This window comes from Lemur catta, chromosome 1 (assembly GCF_020740605.2).
Source record: "Lemur catta isolate mLemCat1 chromosome 1, mLemCat1.pri, whole genome shotgun sequence".
In the NCBI taxonomy this organism is placed as follows: domain Eukaryota; kingdom Metazoa; phylum Chordata; class Mammalia; order Primates; family Lemuridae; genus Lemur; species Lemur catta.
Window position 1 is genome coordinate 155,106,510 of NC_059128.1, and position 19,571 is coordinate 155,126,080.

At 33.5% G+C, this 19,571-nt stretch overlaps 1 protein-coding gene across 3 annotated transcripts in view; it reads left to right on the forward strand.

Annotated features, from left to right (window-relative positions):
• The window catches only part of TOP2B (DNA topoisomerase II beta), a 63,736-nt gene that overhangs the window by 43,374 nt on the left and 791 nt on the right, over window positions 1-19,571 (forward strand). For 2 of the 3 annotated variants that reach the window (XM_045537857.1, XM_045537864.1), the window contains exons 24-35: window positions 945-1,140; window positions 1,286-1,377; window positions 4,198-4,353; window positions 4,494-4,577; window positions 6,768-6,962; window positions 9,324-9,468; window positions 9,708-9,869; window positions 11,688-11,889; window positions 13,193-13,272; window positions 14,493-14,603; window positions 17,190-17,315; window positions 18,899-18,993. In XM_045537857.1, the coding sequence (XP_045393813.1) occupies window positions 945-1,140; window positions 1,286-1,377; window positions 4,198-4,353; window positions 4,494-4,577; window positions 6,768-6,962; window positions 9,324-9,468; window positions 9,708-9,869; window positions 11,688-11,889; window positions 13,193-13,272; window positions 14,493-14,603; window positions 17,190-17,315; window positions 18,899-18,993 (1,644 nt within the window). The remainder of the gene's footprint in view (window positions 1-944; window positions 1,141-1,285; window positions 1,378-4,197; window positions 4,354-4,493; window positions 4,578-6,767; window positions 6,963-9,323; window positions 9,469-9,707; window positions 9,870-11,687; window positions 11,890-13,192; window positions 13,273-14,492; window positions 14,604-17,189; window positions 17,316-18,898; window positions 18,994-19,571) is intronic. The other variant, XM_045537869.1, reaches the window with a different exon arrangement.

Sequence of the window (19,571 nt, forward strand, 5' to 3'; positions counted from 1 at the left end):
TTTCAAATTAACTTTTAGATTTAAAAAAGAGTAACTAAGAAAAAAATCCAGCAGTAGCACAGTGGTTCAGAAAAAGTGCCACAATCTGTTAAGAAAGGCTGATAGAAGAAAGAGGAAAAGGATAGAGAGGGACTTTGAGTGACTGAATCATAGCACAAGTAATTATAAAAGAGAAAGGGGAGCAAATGCACATCCACTGAATATATTAGGGAAGGAGAACTTTAACATTTTTAAACTTAGAGATAGAATATGTTTACATTGTACATATTCTTATAAAACCTAAAAATCATTAGGTGGTTTTATAGCTACTTTATTTTTTTTTTTTTTTTTTGAGACAGAGTGTCACTTTGTTGCCCGGGCTAGAGTGAGTGCCGTGGCATCAGCCTAGCTCACAGCAACCTCAGACTCCTGGGCTTAAGCGATCCTACTGCCTCAGCCTCCCTAGTAGCTGGGACTACAGGCATGAGCCACCATGCCCGGCTAATTTTTTTGTATATATATTTTTAGTTGGCCAGATAATTTCTTTCTATTTTTAGTAGAGACGGGGTCTCACTCTTGCTCAGGCTGGTCTCGAACTCCTGACCTCGAGCGATCCACCCGCCTCGGCCTCCCAGAGCTAGGATTACAGGCGTGAGCCACCGCGCCCGGCCAAGCTACTTTAAATAAGAACTCTTTTTTAAAAGACCTAGTTTTACCTCAAAATTATTCCTATTTTAAATATTTTCATGGTTTTGAAAATTGAACTTACTGGTTTCTTGCAATCAGCAAAGGGATATTTATAGAAAAGTGCTTAATACTTTTGGTTCTGTTTAATGGCTTTTAGGGGTAATCTGTATGCATATGAGCGTATTACAGTTATTTTAAATACTGTAGGTGTCATATACATTAAAACACCAGCACAGATCAGATGTATGTAATCTACAAAAACTATGCATTTTGCTTAGGTACTCTTTGATCATATGGGATGTCTGAAGAAGTATGAAACTGTGCAAGACATTCTGAAAGAATTCTTTGATTTACGATTAAGTTATTACGGTTTACGTAAGGAGTGGCTTGTAGGAATGTTGGGAGCAGAATCTACAAAGCTTAATAATCAAGCCCGTTTCATTTTAGAGAAGATACAAGGGAAAATTACTATAGGTAAGATGCAACTTTTAAAAATTTGAACATTAGTTAAAATGGAAAAAAATCTTTATTAATAGAAGACATTTTTTATCAGTAGAATATAAACAAATACAAATTGAATCTCTTTTCTTGATCCTAACTTTATTTTTCCCTCACATAGAGAATAGGTCAAAGAAAGATTTGATTCAAATGTTAGTCCAGAGAGGTTATGAATCTGACCCAGTGAAAGCCTGGAAAGAAGCACAAGAAAAGGTAATCATTTGCAGAAAAAGACATTCAGAGAAGCTTTTAAAAGCAACTTCCAAAACAAAAAAAATTCCCCCTTTTCAATTTAGTACTGCTGGAAGTGTTGAGTTGGCTGTTTGGAGACTGAAGTCTTCTGTTTATCCACAGAACAGATACAGTACAGGAATTTGCAGTGCACACCCACCACAAAGCACTTTGCCATTGTGACTCAACCAGAGCCTGGAGAAATGACTCCAGGTGTGAAAAGGTAGCTCAGTCTCCTTGGCCTTTTTTTTCTGAGCCTGCCATTAAAAGGGTATAATTTGTGGTGATGGTTTTTGTAGGCGCATGTATACTATCTGGGAACCAGACTGGTAGCACTCAGAATCTTTTCACATTGTTTAGTCTATGGTCACAATATGGCATTCAGTCATTACTCACTTAATCTGGTTTCAGTTAATGCTGGAAAGACTGGAGGCAAAATGTTCATTATTATAGTACGGTATTTATCAAGCACCAAGTATGTGCTCTGCCCATGCTTAGATTTTTGACCAGAGATTTAAACCCTGGAGCTTCAGATTTTAAGTCTGATGTTTTATTAACTAAGTTGTCAATTTCAGATCATAAAGTAGTAATACTAATTAAATTAGTGGGATATTAAAACTTTGAGATTCCCCTCAATTAACTTTTTGATATTTATAATTAAAAGAATTTAAAAAGGCAATAAAACATTGTGATTGAGAACAAAAATGTAGAAAACAAAGAAAATTTGAAATATTTTGATATTTAATTAGATTATTTGTGTATATATGATACTGATAATATTAACATCTTTTAAAAATAGTTATTATATGACGTAACTTGAACTGAAATTTTAAACTTTTCTACACTTAAGAGTTCTCAACCATCATGTTTTCATATTTGTCATCAAACTACATTGAAATGTTGCTTTTCTTTACATTATTTGAGCTTTTTTCAGTTTTGAAGTCAATAAAAGATATATTTTAAAGTGAATAAAATTAGAATAAATTTTATAGTGTAGCAATTACATATTAAGATAATAGGCGTATTCGTCATTTGAAGAAAATGGGATGGGACAAGTTGGGGAACATTTAGAATTAGGATGATTGAAGCACTTTGTTTTCATATCAATGTGTTTTATTGTATTGTTAAACCCCAAATTATAGCTTCTATAATACTTGCCCTTCTGTGTCACTGTTGATTTAAACTGTATCTTTTTAAAAAATTAGTAAGCTAATGAATTTAATGGTTAGCTTTAGAAGATAAAAGAGTCTACGGTTTGAGAATGCCCTTCTGATGGAAGTGGAATACACGAGTTAAGCCAAGCTTGGTTTCAGTGATTGCATTGTCACCATCAAAATTTTCTCAGCATCTTGGCCATGTGTACACTTCTGGTGGGTGGTTAGGTAACAAAAGGAGCTGCTCTTACAAGAGTGTCCTGTTATTCAGAGTTGGAGAAGAGGGTTAAAATTATAAAGCAGCTAATTACAAGAAGTGGAATTCTGTCATTAGAACTTGAAAAGTTTATTTTTCTTCATTTCTGATAGTGTCCTTAGTCATATTTTTTTAAACAACGATAGATACACATATTCATTGAGCACTCATTAATACTACTTTGGGTGTCATCAAAACCTAGATCAAATAGACTTCCAAAATGTGGGTTTAAATAGGATTTTATGATGCCCTAATAATATTTTGTAGTAGTCTAACAACCTGAATACTCCAAAGCAACACACGGTTTTATGAAGAATTTTTAAAAAACTATAGAATTATTAATTTGTCATAAGTTATCTAGGCACTTATTAATCATCTGTCAACTCAACAACAGCATTCCTTATTGGGCTAATGTTGCTTAATTGAATTTATAGTTTTGTTTATGTAATGAAGCATCTTGCTTTGCAAGTTTAATTTTTATCCTTTTATTTGTAAAGTACACCTAAACTTTACTTTGTATATATATATATACATTGTTTTACTTTAAAATTTTGATTACAATGTAAAGCTAATTTTTTCTTCCTTTTTGGTTACCAAAAGTGAACTTTTTGCTTTATGGAGTGTCTTGGTTAACTCAGTCATTTTTAATTATCTGAGTGACTTAAACAGCTTAGATGAAATTTTATTTTAATGGATGTTGTTATTTTTAGAAGTTTAAAAGTGATGTCACCTAAAATAACTTCAATTCACTGTATTTTGAAATTTAATATTAGCACAAAGGACTTTTTTATTGTAGCTGTTTCTATGAAAAAGTCTTATGAATAAAATTTCAGCAAAGCCCTGACAATTCTTACTCTAACTCAACTCTTAAATTCTTAAGTGAACTTTCTGAGTCATTACATAAGTATTCTTACTTTACAGAATTTTTATTGAGAATTCATCTTTTGTGAGTGAATGTACCTTAGCATATTTATTATAACTGCAAAACATTCTTCATAAGTGGTATTTATTTTGGGTTTCAGATTGTTCATTCACCTACCAATATAAAAATCTGACAAGATGCGGTAATAAAACATTAGCTCCACTCTATTAATTTTAAGATGTGTTATCTTCTCATTTTGTTACTTAGTTCCTGAGGAGAGCGTTAATTTTTCATCAGATTCCTGGGTAAATAGGGACAGAATATACCATTCCTTCTGAAGATTGTGCATCTTTAGAAAATTTTAAACTTTTTATAGGAAATACATTTTTATTAGGTAATATAAAATAACCCCTCCACCCCAAAGGTATAGCATTAACAGCGTAGCATTTGTAGAATTTTTAACTCAATAACATTCAACATTAATTTGATATTATACAGGGTTTTAATATAAAGTTTATTATTTTTTACAGGCAGCAGAAGAGGAAGAAACACAAAACCAGCATGATGATAGTTCCTCCGATTCAGGAACTCCTTCAGGCCCTGATTTTAATTATATTTTAAATATGTCTCTGTGGTCTCTTACTAAAGAAAAAGTTGAAGAACTGATTAAACAAAGAGATTCAAAAGTATGAACTTTGTGGGTTAAATAATTTGAAAGTATTTCAGTGTTATCTGTATCTTTTTCTTTTTCCAAAAGTATTTTTATTTACCCTTTATACATTTAAAAACTATTGAATATTTAAACTGTACTACTTTTTTATTATAGGGGCGAGAGGTCAATGATCTTAAAAGAAAATCTCCTTCAGATCTTTGGAAAGAAGATTTAGCAGCATTTGTTGAAGAACTGGATGTAGGTTAAGTCTTTATTAAAGTATATTTGGAAAAGTAATGTTTATGAAACATCGAAAATGTTTTTAAATTAAATTATCTTAGAGTTTTCTTCAGCTCTGTGAGGGTTAATGTGTATACATGCTGAGTTAGGATTAAGCTTCTATTTATATGAAGTTATAAAGAAAAGTTATTTCTGGTGTGGATGAATGCAAATGCTATGAAGTTGAAATTTAGAATGCATTAAACCCTACTACTTTCTATTAAAATTCTTAGGTGACTTAAACTGGCTAATTGATTAGTTTATTTTTTTGCAAGGAGGTAAGACCAATATGTATATATAATTTAACGTAAGTACTTTGATTTTAGGAGTAGAATGATAGTCTCTTTAGATTTACAACAGAGAAATTTCAATATTTTCATATTATAACTTAGTTTTCTCCAAGTAGAATTATAATTTTAAGAAGAAAAAATGTAGAGAAAAAGTATAAAATTAAACTTTTTCTAAAATTGCCCACTGAAAATATTAGAAGTAAATTAATGGTAGCAGGATGAACATCTGATTTTGAATAACAAAAGGTAAACTATCGTTTCTTATTATTTATGTGGTAACACTTCTGTTTTTTAGTTGTTTCACTGATTTTTTTTGTCCACATGCTGTAGTTTTATTTTTGTGGCCTAAGTCAGAATTAGGACTCTTAAGAACAGTATGGTATATTAGTTGCCTAGAAGAATTTCTGCAATATTTTAGTATTGATTTAAATAGCACTCAGTGATCATTCAAGTGCCACAATGTAAGTCTTTCTTGATTTATGCTTTTCTTATATTGCTCATTAATTAGATTTTTAAAAAATTTGAGGCATATTTTTTCTGCTGGCTGATATTATTCATTAAAAAATTAATATCCATTAAAAACAAAGCAAGCATATATCAAAAGGAAAATTATTCCTGATCATTACTAATGACATTCTGATATTGCTTTAAGTTTGATCACTAATATAGTGAAGCATAGGGAACTTTTTGTTGTTATGTGTATAAATATCTTCACCATTGAAAAGTCATCATTCAAAATAATCCTAGTGAAAAATATTCTTTTCACTTTTGTCATTTTATTTTATTATTTGATTATTATCAAAGTAGATCCAAACAGCTAATTTTAAATTCTGGCTATAATCTTTTTAAAAAACATCTAAAAATCTTTAGATTTAATTTCATGTTTTCATGTATCATTTTAAGTCTAATGATACCATTAATTGAATGTCTATCATATGCCAGCACTACATTCTATGTAATGGCCAGAGTGACCTCCACCTGCCACCATGAAAGAAGTTATCATTAACTTGTTACACAAATAAGGACCCAAGCTTAGAGAGGTTAAATAACTTACTTAGAGAAGAATTACATCATTACGGTTAAGAGCAATTACTCATTTTCTCAGACATCCAGTTTCCTCATCCATTAAGTGGGGATCACGGGATTTTTAAATGCCTAGCACATGGTAGGTGCTCTATAAATTATCTGTTATTTCCCAAGAATACATAACTAGTAAGTGGAAGTGCAATTGAAAGCTAGGTCTGTGTGATTTTAAATCTTACGTTATTGTTATTACACTATTATGCTACAAAGATCTTTTAAAAATCTTTAAAGAGATGTCATTTTCTCTTGGACCATTCAAAGCCTGCTAATTATTGGAAGGAATAGTTTTGGAAAATGCAGACTCTATGACATTAATCATGATTACATTATCATTTATTGTTGCCCTTCTAAGTTTAATTTATGAACCAGTTTTTTCATATTTTTTTAATTATGGCTAAAGCAGTAGAAAAGAATAGCTTCATGTTTGTTAACAGAACTGCCTTTGTGTATGATTTGCTAGGATTCTGATGATACTAGTTCATCAGAGGTCTTGATTCCATTATACATCATGGGACCCTAGAATTGGAAGGGACTATTTAGGTCATTTGGTCACTGTTACCCTTTTGTATTACAAATGAGAAGCTAGTTAGATGAATTAGGATTACAACCTAGGTCTCATGACTGACTTAAAATCCTTTGTTTTTTTCCATTTCTGTATCTTGGATTAGATTAGTTAAAAAGAAAGTTTTATTCCTTAGTGAGTGAATAAAATTTGTTTCAATTACTTATGAAGTAGTGATCATCTTTTCTAAGAAGTTGTTTATGGCCCCCCTCACCCCTTATAATTATACTCCAGAAAGTTGAAGCGCAAGAACGAGAAGATGTTCTGGCTGGAATGTCAGGAAAAGCAATAAAAGGTAAAGTTGGTAAGCCTAAGGTGAAGAAACTTCAGTTGGAAGAGACAATGCCCTCACCTTATGGGAGAAGAATAATTCCTGAAATTACTGCTATGAAAGCAGATGCCAGCAAAAAGTTGCTGAAGAGGAAGAAGGTATGACACATCTCTTGTTTTAGTTCATTAGTAGACTATACCTCAATAGTGAATATACATATATATGAAATTTATATAAATTTTACTGTGTACTTAAATTATGCTTTATTTTGTTTCTAATATATTTCAGTTGTGATAGGAAATGATTCTTTCTATGAGGGCAATTGATTCATAGAAGGAGAACGTTGGTGAAAGATCACGTATATGTAAAGAGCTACTTAATTTAGTTTTCAAAATAAGAGATAGAAACACTCTACTGAGCAGCCTTCTGTATTAAAACCTTGGGCCCCAAAAAAGAAAAAGATTGAGTATATCAACTTTAAAATATAAACTTTAGTTCTATATCATGATCAGTTAAGAAAGTCTTATTGTGGGAAAGAGTCTGCTTGGCTTACAAAGTAAGCTTATCATCTTTTATTGTTTGTTTGTGTTTTTGCCTTCAGTTAAACAATTACTAAGCGCATTCTATGTCATTGGCACTGATGGATGCTATTGAAGATTTTTAGAAGTATGACACTGACCTAGCCTTGAGCTGGTGGGCCAGAGTTAGCCAGAAGAAGGAAATGTCAGAAAAAAATGTCCAGAGCTTAGGAAGCAGGATGCATGCTGATCTTAGAGAGGCTAATATTTCTGGACAGGTTGATTTTAGAATAGAGGGAATATATACATAGATAAGTCCAATAGGTAGTTGGGAATATAGGCTCAGTCTATTCAGAGCTTAGAAAATGAACCTAAGAGCCAGAATTAGAGATTGGAGAGTTCTCTGTACAGAGCTAATGTTTGAAGCATAGGACCATTTTGACACCAGAGCAGGCACTCTCTTCCACTGTTCTGATAAACTGAGGTCTATCCTACTTTTCTCTTACCTGCTTCCCCATCACACACAGGTTCATTTACCTGTCTCCTTAGGAAAATGGCTTCTCTCCTTTTCAGATGGTGTTTGTCAGGTTCAGTTCTCAGTACTCTTTTCTCCACTTTACATAGTCTCCTCGAGTAACCTCGGCTGTGGCCAGAGCTTATTTCACTCACAACTAAATCTATGACTCCTAAATCTATGTCCTTAAGCTATAATATTTTCAGGAGTGCCAGGCTTATATAGCCACCTGAGTGCCCATAGCCCCTCAAACTAAGCATGTCTGAAACTAGACCCATTATCCTGATTTCAGAACCTACTCTGTGCCTCATCTCAATTAATGACACTATCAGGCATCACTGACATAAGCCAAAAACCTGGGAGTTTTCACACTTAATCAGTAACTAAATCATATTGACTACCTACTAAGTCATTCCAAAATCCACCCCCTTGTCTTAATCCCTACTGGCACTGCCTTAGAATTCTACAAGTTTTCTCTGAGATACTTCAAGTGGTCCTCTCAATTATCCCTCCCCATTTATAGTCATTTAATCATGATTTCTACCTTTCTCCACTTAATTCCTTTTAAATTCTTTTATTACCAGAATGATAATTCTAAAAAGTAAGTCTGGTTATTACACAAATGCTTAAAAACCTGCAGTGACTCCCAACTGACTACACACATACTTTTGTTATATAGTGATTTAGCACCTGTATGCCTTCCTGTGTTTCTAGTCCTGGCTACTCTTTCTTCTCACCTTTCCTTGAATCCTGCGAAAACCATTTCCTGGGTTTCAAGACCTAATTCTTTAAATGTAATATGTTTCATGCTTCTGTGCCTTCTGCCTGGGATGCTCTTCCCTCTTCCTTACCTGACGGACTTACTGCGATTCCTTTAGAACTCAGTCAAAAAGGCCCCTTCTTCATGGAGCTTTTCTGACCTTGCCTTAGGCAGAGTTGTTCACTTTTCCCCTTGGGCCACTGCTATAGCTCCCTCTGTATTTGTTATTTGTATTGTAATGACTTGTCGTTGTGTGGATGGGGTGGGGGTTCATAGTCCTTGGGTTGGGGACTTTGCCTTATAGTGCCTGGCAGTGCATGGAATTTGTTGCTTATTTTCTTTCAATAATTTGAAGATTTTTTTTTTCCCCTAGTATAGAGAAGCCTTCTTGAGCTGTAGGATCTTATTTTGCAGGTACCTTCTAGTATACTTAACTATTGGTCTGGAAATCCCTTTGATAATCAAAAGCTACCTTTTTATTTTTTATGGTTTCTTCTAAGTAACTGTCATCCTATTGAGTGTACCAGAAAATTAGAGTTATAAGCAATATTATTTGCTACAGGTAAATGAAATAAAGTAAAAGATGGTCTAAAGTCATCTGTTACGACCTCAACAGAATCACTTTTTTTTTTTTACTTGAAATTATCTTTTGAGTGGAACTGTATCTAAAATATACGGTGTTAATTTTTGTTTTTACTCATGGTTTGGTCTTCTTTTTAATATGTAGGGTGACCTTGATACCACAGTAGTGAAAGTGGAATTTGATGAAGAATTCGGTGGGACGCCGGTAGGAGGCGCAGGAGAGGAGGCGTTGACTCCATCAGTGCCTCTAAACAGAGGTCCCAAGCCCAAAAGGGAGAGAAAGGAGCCTGGTGAGGAATTACTATAGCTTTTTTTTCTGTTTTGATGTGAGAAAAACTATATATGTAGGATATTACTGTTAATAGATTCTTTTGATAGTGCTTTTTTCTAGTAGTTGAAGTAATGCTTTCTGTTTTCATGAACATTTGTTGTTTTATAATGAACTTTTCATTATATAACAGTTTTATTTTTATTAGTGACATTTGTATAACTATTGATACTTATCTTATTGCTGTTCCTCTGCTTTTAGGTACCAGGGTGAGAAAAACACCTACATCATCTGGTAAACCCAGTGCAAAGAAAGTGAAGAAACGGAATCCTTGGTCAGATGATGAATCCAAGTCGGAAAGTGATTTGGAAGAAACAGAACCTGTGGTTATTCCAAGAGATTCTTTGCTTAGGAGAGCAGCTGGTATTGTGATACATTTTATATTTATTTTATTGTATGTTATAGTTCGACCTCTAATTTGGTATTGTTATGGTATCCATGTTGCTAAAGTACTAAACCATTACTATTTCAGAAAATTATGAAGGTGAAAAAAAATTCTTTTACAGAATGGTCTTTTCTAGCAAAATTGGACATAAAATAAATTTCCCTAAAGTGAATCATGCATTCTTACTGACTATTATTACAAAGCTTGGGTTATGTTGTTTCCATAGTCTGAAGATGTTTGGTAAAAAACATACCTTTGTACCTTGGGTAGTATACCAGGAGTGATGGATCTAATGGAAGTGGTTTGCAGTTTTGTTTTTGCTTGTTTCCTATCATGAAAAATTTCCTCCTACTATAAGAGTCTGATTCTTTGTTTCTCTTTTAGATAATTACAGTAGTATGGTTAGACTACAGAATCCCATTTTGCTATTATATGTTGGTGTCAAGCATGTGATTTGATCCTTTCTGAATATTCATTAGCATAAAGTATTCAAATAATTAAAAACTGATGAGTTTCTTATTCTATAGATTCTTCTGAAATTTTGTTAAGTCCTAATTTATTAAAATGAATGATACAATATTATGGTTGTTACCCTCTGGGAGATACATTTTTAATTATATGTCAGGCTTAAATTCTTTGGTTCTCTAATCACTAAGTGATTGAACTTCTTTTCCTAATATACATAGGTAGCATAATGTAGGTGAATCTTTAACATGAGTAATTTAAGTTATATGAAAATTAATTTATTAAATGCTTCAAAACTATATATAGGCTTTTCCATATGTCTAAACTGATGTGGGCCGGGTGCGGTGGCGCACACCTAGCACTTTGTAAGGCTGAGGCAGAAGTATTACTTGAGTCAGGAGTTCAAGACCAGCCTGAGCAACATAGTGAGACTCTATCTCTACAAAAAATAGAAAAATACTAGTCAGTCAGGCATGGTGGTACGTGCCTATAGTCCCAGCTACTGTGGAGGCTGAGGTGGGAAAGGATTGCTAGAGCCCAGGAGTTTGAGGCTACAATGAGCTATGATCACATCACTGTCTTCATACTCAGGCAACAGAGTAAGACCGTGTCTCCAAAAAGAAAGAAACTAAAAAAAAAAGTATAAAATTATATAGCATCCAAGCAATTTTTAAATTTTATTCCATAGTATATACTAGAAATTATAATAAAATTTATTTGCATTATACTAGTATGCTTTTCCCCTTAATTGGTACCTTTTTATGCATTATGGTTAAATTATTGTTTTGCTAATATATTGAAGTCTTATGTCTCCTATCTTTTCTCATTCATCTGAAAATTGACTGTTGTTGTTATTTTATAGTAAAACTAACCCTGAAGAGAAGATAGAAGTTTTTTCTAAGAGGTTAAAAGAAAGTCTAGCCTTTTTAAAAGAACTGTATAACTTGTTTGTGATTGTAGAAATGGAAAATCTTATGTTGGTAGCAGGGATTTGTACAGTGAACCTGTGAGACAAGGACATATTGATTACTTTTTGCAGTGTTTTTTGAATAGTATTTCAGTATAACAAGCAACATCCTAATCAAACAGTCCCATCAGTTTATGCTCTCCTAACATATGCAACTTTATCTCATAGCCTCCTGGAAAATGTAAGACAAATGTTAACACTATGAAATAACTAAAGCCAAAGTTGTTGGTTTTTGTTCTATAAATGCTTGTCTTTTTTTAATGTATTTTTAGAGATTGCTGGAATATGTTTCAAATGTATTATCAGTAATAATATTTCATGTGGATAAAGCTAAGATTTAATATTCATTTTTATTTTTCTCCAGCTGAAAGACCTAAGTACACATTTGATTTCTCAGAAGAAGAGGATGATGATGCTGATGATGATGATGACAATAATGATTTAGAGGAATTGAAAGTTAAAGCATCTCCCATAACAAATGATGGGGAAGATGAATTTGTTCCTTCAGATGGCTTAGATAAAGATGAATATACATTTTCACCAGGCAAATCAAAAGCTACTCCAGAGTAAGTAATGAATATGGTACAGTTACTTGTTGTAGACATCTACCAAATACAGTGAGCTAAGAAATTGTTATCATTCTAGATAAGGTCTTCCTCATGAAGGAATAAATTTTGTTAATATTGCTGCTGTTTCTCTAGCTATTGCTGTAGTTTAGGGGACAGATTGGGAAACTTTTTTCCATGAAGGTATTGATAGTAAATATTTTAGATTTTACAGGCCATACGGTTTCTGTCACAGCTACTCAGTGCTGCCATTCTGTTAAGAAAGCAGTCATAAACAATAGGTAAATAAACTAGTGTAGCTATGTTCCAATGAAACATGTTTTACTAAATAGACAGCAGGTCCATGGGATACAGTTGGATAATACTTGGTTTTGAGAAAAGTTACCAAATCTTTAAAATTCTGAGATTTATGTTTCTTCCCTAGATTTGGCCTTGATTGGTTTTTCTTGCTTTTGGTGTGTGTGAATACTAACATGAGGTGTGAGGTCTGTGAACTATTTCAATTTTTTTTTTTTTTTTTTTTTGAGACAAGTTCTCACTCTGATACCTGGGCTGGAGTGTAGTGGTGTCATCATAGCTCACAGCAACCTCAAACTCCTGGGCTCAAGCGATCATCTGGCCTCAGCCTCTTGAGTAGCTGGGACTTACAGGCATGTGCCACCACACTCAGCTAATTTTTCTATTTCTTGTAGAGATAGAGTCAGGCTGGTCTTGAACTCCCGGCCTCAGGCAGTCTTCCCTCCTTAGCCTCCCAAGGTGCTAGGATTAGAGGTGTGAGCCACCACGCCTAGCCCCTCAGATTTTTTAAAGAAATATTTTCTCACTTATTACAACTGCCTAGCCCAGATCCTGAATTAACTTGACCACCTGTAGTCTAGGATCAGAAATAGGATTTTTGCCTGCTATGATGGGGATTCTATCTTTCTCCTTGGGTTTTTGCCCATAATTTGCTAATATTAAATTATGGAATGATTATTTCTATCAATCATGGAATTTGATTTTAATGGTATTTTGTATAACTTTAGACCGTTGCTTAGTTTCCATTGGTTTTTTTTAATGCTACATCATTTGTCTGGTATCTAGGAGCGTGTATATGTGTACACATGGTTTGTGTATATGTGTGCATACTTGTACACGTAAGAGAAAAAAAGTTTGCCTTATGTTTAACAGAGAAAGAAACGAGAGAACTAGAGTTTTGTTCTATGATTATAATCCTGCAGTGCGTACTATATGTAACTTATCAGGGTTGAAATCAACTATTTAAATTATATGCTCTTTGTGGTGTTTATTTTCTCTCTAATAGAAAATCTTCGCATGACAAAAAAAGTCAGGATTTTGGAAATCTCTTCTCATTTCCTTCATATTCTCAGAAGTCAGAAGATGGTATGTTCATTTAGTCTCTTCATTGGTTACTGATTGTATTTTTGCTCTTTTAGTGGTAGAGAAGAAACAGTAAATAAATCATTGATTTAATGGTTTAATTTCAAAATGTTTTAGGAGTAGAAAATTTACCTTTTTACATTTTGTTCAAGATAATAGGCTGATTTACTTTTTCTGAGGTGGCTGCTAACTGGTCAAAATATGCATTATGGAAGCGTTTAGGTGAACAGGCAGATGCAAACTTGTGTATATATGCAGGACACATGTGTGTATGTAGTGTTTTAATGAGAGAAAAGACATGCAAAAAGAAATTTTGAAAGATTGAAATTTGATTTTAATGGCAATGTGAATGTATGTATGACAGTTTTCTAAAGGTGTGTGGGTATCAATATAGGTGGACACTTATTTTACTAAATCCTAGTACTTGAGAAACCAAAACCTTCATAGGAAATTTAATCAGAGTATATTTTTTATTCCCTCTATTTTTTGTGTGTGCAATTTTTCAGGTCACTTAATTGATTTACTGTCATGTATTTTTTAATACACATATCCATACATACAGACATACCTAGATTTGGTCCATGTTGTATACATAAATATTCATTTTTGAAAGCATATCAAAACAGTTATATAAAAATATTTGCTTACATCCAAATAGCTATTCTAAAAGCTTCTGCTATAGTTTGAGGGAGGGAAGAATTAATTGATTAAACTAATTTGAATGTAAAAGTAAACTGGCGGTAAGCTTGCATGCCTTTTTAAATTAACCTTGGATGATTTATTGATTTAAAAATATGACTACTTATTGCTCTTTTAGATTTGAACATTATTGCTGATCTTCCTGAAATGGTTAATAATATTATTTCTATAGATACTGAAATAATCACAGTGGAACTTTTTCATATCTCATGTTAAAAGAAATCATCAGTATGTATTTTTGAATTGGCCAGTTATATTTTAAATAACTAGCATTTGGGACTTTTAATTTCGCTACTCTATGCATTTGTATGTTTTGCAACAGTGTTAACATTTTTGAGGTATGACATTGATATAGTTTATTTTCAGCTGTTTTATATATTGTGGATTATATGATTTATATGATCACAAAATAGAAATTTATAACTTCAACTACCTGGCTAAAGAGAAGTCATCAGTTAACTCAAAGTTTATTGAGAGATCTTTATAGAATCTCTTTACTAAAAAAAAAGTTTTGCAATTTTTAGATTCAGCTAAATTCGACAGTAATGAAGAAGATTCTGCTTCGGTTTTTTCACCATCATTTGGTCTGAAACAAACAGATAAACTTCCAAGTAAAACAGTAGCTGCTAAAAAGGGTATGTACTTAACAACTGTTAAGCATTGGATAAAATATGTAGAGATGGTTGATGTAAAAGGAATTTCAATATAATTTGAAACTATTTGCACTAGGGACTTTACTGTAAAACAGTTATAAAGTATAAATGTGTATAAGGAGAATTCCTCTTGTTTTCTAACTACATCTATAAGACTTCATTTTAAAGCTGTTGTATTTATAAAATAATCCCATGCATTGATATCTAAAGATAGCTTTCTATTAAAGCTCCCTTATGCTTGTTAGGTTATAAAGTAGATTAAAATTAAATTTTTCTTCTTAGTAGTTGGATTCTGTTATCTATGTTGATCATGCCCCAACTCCTTATGTGGAGGGATTGGTCAGTTCAGTTGGGGGTCCTCTTTGTCTTTGTGAGTCATGTAGCTTCTTTCTTTTCCATAGTCTTAGATTGTCTATGAAGCACTTTGAGTTGATTTATGAAACTGTTACTAGTAGCAAGATATGTACCTTGGTCTTTTTGAAGGAAGTCAGTGTTAGTGCTTTGTGTTTGAAAGATAATACTTTAAAAAAAACACTTCTAATTGAGATGGGTGCTATATAAGACAACAAATAAATAAACAGTGTATGGACTGTTACCTCAAAGATCTTAAAAATCCACAATTTTAGAAAGTCCTACTTTAAATGCACTAAGACTATAATGAGAAATTGGTTGGCTACAGGAGTCGTTCTAGCCAACACACTGGGTGAATACCCATGTCCCATTGCCTTTACCCCTTCACTGTACTTTGTCCAACATCTACATTTCTTTGCTTGAAGACTCTGCCACTTGCTGGAATATTAACACTCCCTTACCCCCAGCTGGCCTTAACCAGTGATTAGAGAGAATTTGTCTATAAATATCTGAGCTGACTGTGGGATGTGTATTTAATACTGGCTCCCAAAAATTCCCCACAAGACTAAGCTCCCAGAGTGATGATTGGCTTGATAACTTAGCCGTTATTGGTTACCCTCTCTTCATTGTCTCATTTTTGTACTCCCTTTTCTTTACCTTGCAAATAAATACTTGTATTTGAATCCTTGTCTTAGGATCAGGCAGAGTCTGCTTCTGGGGATCCCAAACTGAGACAGACTCTATAATCCCCCTCCTCTTTATTTTAAATCACAAAGCATCCTTTTTTAAAAAAATCATTTTCATAAGAGCATCTTATAAACAAACATCCTAAAAACTTGGGAGTCATGTCACTTCTTAAAACATCCTGTTTCCTTCATCAAGTTATTCACCTGTATTTAACTTAATGAGTTAAGAGTTTAGCTGTATCATTAACTAAAAGGCTAGGGTATCATGCCACTGCTTCTGTTTGCATGTTTCTCCAATAGCCTAACTGGCCTTGTCTTAGTTGAACAAATGACTGTGTATGTGGTGTGATCTCAGGGAGCCCAGTAAGTCCTCAGCTTTCCCCAAAATATAATTCCAATAAAATATCATTTTAAGGAGAGGTTACATCATGTCCTTCTGTAGGATTGTCTGTGTTAACCCCAAATTACATATGTTGTACAAATTAAATTCTGTAGTTCCACTAGTTTACAGAAAAAAGGCAGCCTATAGTACTCAGATATCTAACCTATGCTGGCCTGGTAGAGTTGAAAGTTTCACCTTACTCCAGGCGTGGAAACTGTCAAAGAAGAAAAGCGGTTCCTAGAACACCCAGTTTGTCTATATTCTTACTAAGAGCTGCTGTATGGCTCTTATGGTAGATTGAGTCATGTAGGCTCAGAGCGGGGAAAGCCACAAAACCTGTGGATGCCATTGCCATAAAGAGCTAGGGCTCCTCCTGCTGTTGGTTAATGAGGGGCGTTTATCTCTAGCATCTCAAATTGAGACTTGGAATACATTTTCCATAGAAGCAGCATGTGTTTTTTATCTTTACTAGGAAAGTCTGCAGTTAATTTAGATTCATTCAGTACATTTGTTTTCCAAATTAGGTTTTATTAATTACACAAGTAAAAAGTGATTTATCAGTTTTCACATAGAATTGCAGATGAAGCTATAAAACAAGGTCTATTTTTAAAACAAAAGTCAAGAAAGCAAAGGCCTCATGTCTATTGTCTAATTAACTAGAATTTTCATATTTATTTCCACATAAAAATGCTAAGTCTGGATTTTAGCTTTCAAATGGAAGTGAGTTGGTTTCTATTCATTGTATTTGAGGATCCCATAAAACTGTTTTTTTCCCCCTAAAACATTTTAAAATTAGAGCCTATCATGTGATTATACTTGGGTTATAATTAATATATCAAATATGCTACTTTCTTGTCTTGACTAAACTCTATTTAAAAATTACTGGTTAATTCATTTTAATGCCCCTTGCTTAAAATATCTCAGTTGAATTATCTAAAGACAAATTATACATAATTAAATAAAAAGCATTTTGTCATCTCTGAGAAATTGTTTGCCTTTATACTGGCACCAAGCAGAAATAAACCATTTCATTATTTAAGGCTACTCAATTTCTTAGCAGCAGTAAGAAATTCCATTGTTACAGGACTCCAGCTTGGTTTGTTGGTAAGTATATTACAGTGACCTATGAAATGGTAATTTTCTTGATAGGAAAACCATCTTCAGATACAGCCTCTAAGCCTAAGAGAGCCCCCAAACAGAAGAAAATAGTAGAGACTGTAAACTCTGACTCAGATTCAGAATTTGGCATTCCAAAGAAGACTGCAGCGCCAAAAGGTGAGAATTATCTTTGTTTAACCCTTTAAATCTTTTCCACCCAGCATATATGTTTAGTTTCTTCTGTTTCATTGAATATAGAGGGGCGGGTGCCTTTATATTAAATTGCTTTCCTCCTCAATAAGCAGGGTTTCAGAATCAGTGCTGTGTTAGGGTTCATGTGAAGTGTAACAATTTAGTCCTGTCATTTTGTTTTACAAATTAAAAAATTGAGACTCCAAGAGATTAAGAATACCTACCCAAGAATTATTCAAAGACCCTCTGCAGCTGAATCACTGGAAGTTATTAAAAAGGCAGATTTGGACTCCATACTAACGAAAGTGTGCCACTTACTGGATTGGGCTAGAGCTCAGACTCTTAGACCAGCACTTTTTGTTCATCTAGGAAATGAAATAGCTGGCCTTAAGGCCGCACAATGCACCAGCACCAGTTCTTTTCTCGGACGTGCCCTCTTTGTCTCCAGAATCTGGAAAGCCCTTAAAGTTGCTTTGTAAAATATGTATTAATACATAAGACATGATACCCTCTGAGTGTAGCTGCTCAACCTTTTACTCAGCTGAAGGATATTTTCATCAGGTTTATTTTACTTTTTAAAGGGGTAGCTGGGTTAAGGAGCTGTATAGAACTGCAAGGAAACAGGGAGGACAGGAGGGAGGAAAAGAATGGAAGTGACTGGGGAGGTCAATGCTTAAAAGGTATGCTTGGTTTGAAACCTTTATAAAAAATTCAGAAATGTTATATTCATTTGATCAAATGACGTCCCAAAATAATTTAGGCTCTTTTCTTACTTGTACAATCTAGTAGGTCATAGCTCTCAAGAATTTTTTTAAGATTTAGAATTGTAATTTAGTTCCATTTTCTCTTTCATGGGTATCATTGTGGGATGGAGAACATCTAGCCCCCACTTAAATATTACCTTTTTCCTTCCTTTCTCCAGTGATGAGAATAAGAGATCAGATAGACGTACCACATGCAGCATTTTTAATCTAAGTCCAGAAGGAATATGGATTTGGCAGATTATTTTATGATTAATACTGGTAGTTTATTCTAGGACTGTGCTGCTGAAAGTGGGATCTGCAGTTGGTTGTTACTAGTTTGTGATAAGTGAGAGAGTAAGAATTTGGACCTTTATAATAATTTTGTATTAATAAAAAAGCATGTGATTACTTTTAAAACTATAATAAAACACAAATTACTTTGAAAAGTATTGGCCCATGACAAATTAGAAATTATATTTACTAGAAAAAATTTTAAGAAGCACTCTTAAGAGATTTCCTTTTCATGCTTAAGGACGTCATAGCAAAATGCAGATGTTCTCTTTTATGTATCAGAGCCTGGGTCAGTACATTTGTCTCCAGGACTTTCCCACTAGTGCAGATGGACTTGTGAAATACTCTTTAGTCATGTCAATCCCAGAATTGAAATGCTGCAAAATTGTTTGTACATCATTCATAGTAAGGGACCAGAATGGCAGTGTCCCACTGACTGGGCATGCAATAGGAGTAAACTATCATATTTTGGCATTTATCTTTTTATATTGCACTTAACCTTCAGAGAAAAAAAACCTTCTGTATTATTTTAAGGTAAAGGCCGAGGGGCAAAGAAAAGGAAAGCATCTGGCTCTGAAAATGAAGCTGATTATAACCCTGCCAGGAAAATACCCAAAACAACAAGCAAGGTAATCAGGAACATCTTTTTAATGCATGGTTTTGTTTAAGATTAACTAACTTAGTTTGCTTATTACTTATAACAGCTTTAAAACCTAGCATCTCTTAGTAATAGGGGGCTTTTGCACATGGTTAAGAAATTATTCAAGTATAAATTTATATAATTGAGACTATTTCTTGGCTAATAGTATGCTATAAATTAAACTACTTAGAATCTTCCATTTCATCCACTGAGCTGTATAAGTTTTATGCTACCTGAAGATTAGACTAGAGACTATTTATTTTTAACTCGGATTTCCCAATTAGTCTGACCTTTCTCCAGCAGTACACTCTTTCTTTTAGGTAAATGTATGACATCAGCTGCCCTTCCCTTTTTCCTCTTCCTAGTAAAACTTAAAAATACATAGGTGATTTTATAGCTTTCCCTTGGTTTTCACATTGACTTCTATTCAGTTATCTTCTATGCCTCTGGTTCGCATCAGTGACTCTTCTCTGCGTTTTTATAAACACTTACCGTGTGTATTGCACGCTGCGTGAGTCTTGTTTTCCTCCCATGAATTCTTAGTATGTACTTATAAATAGGACAACT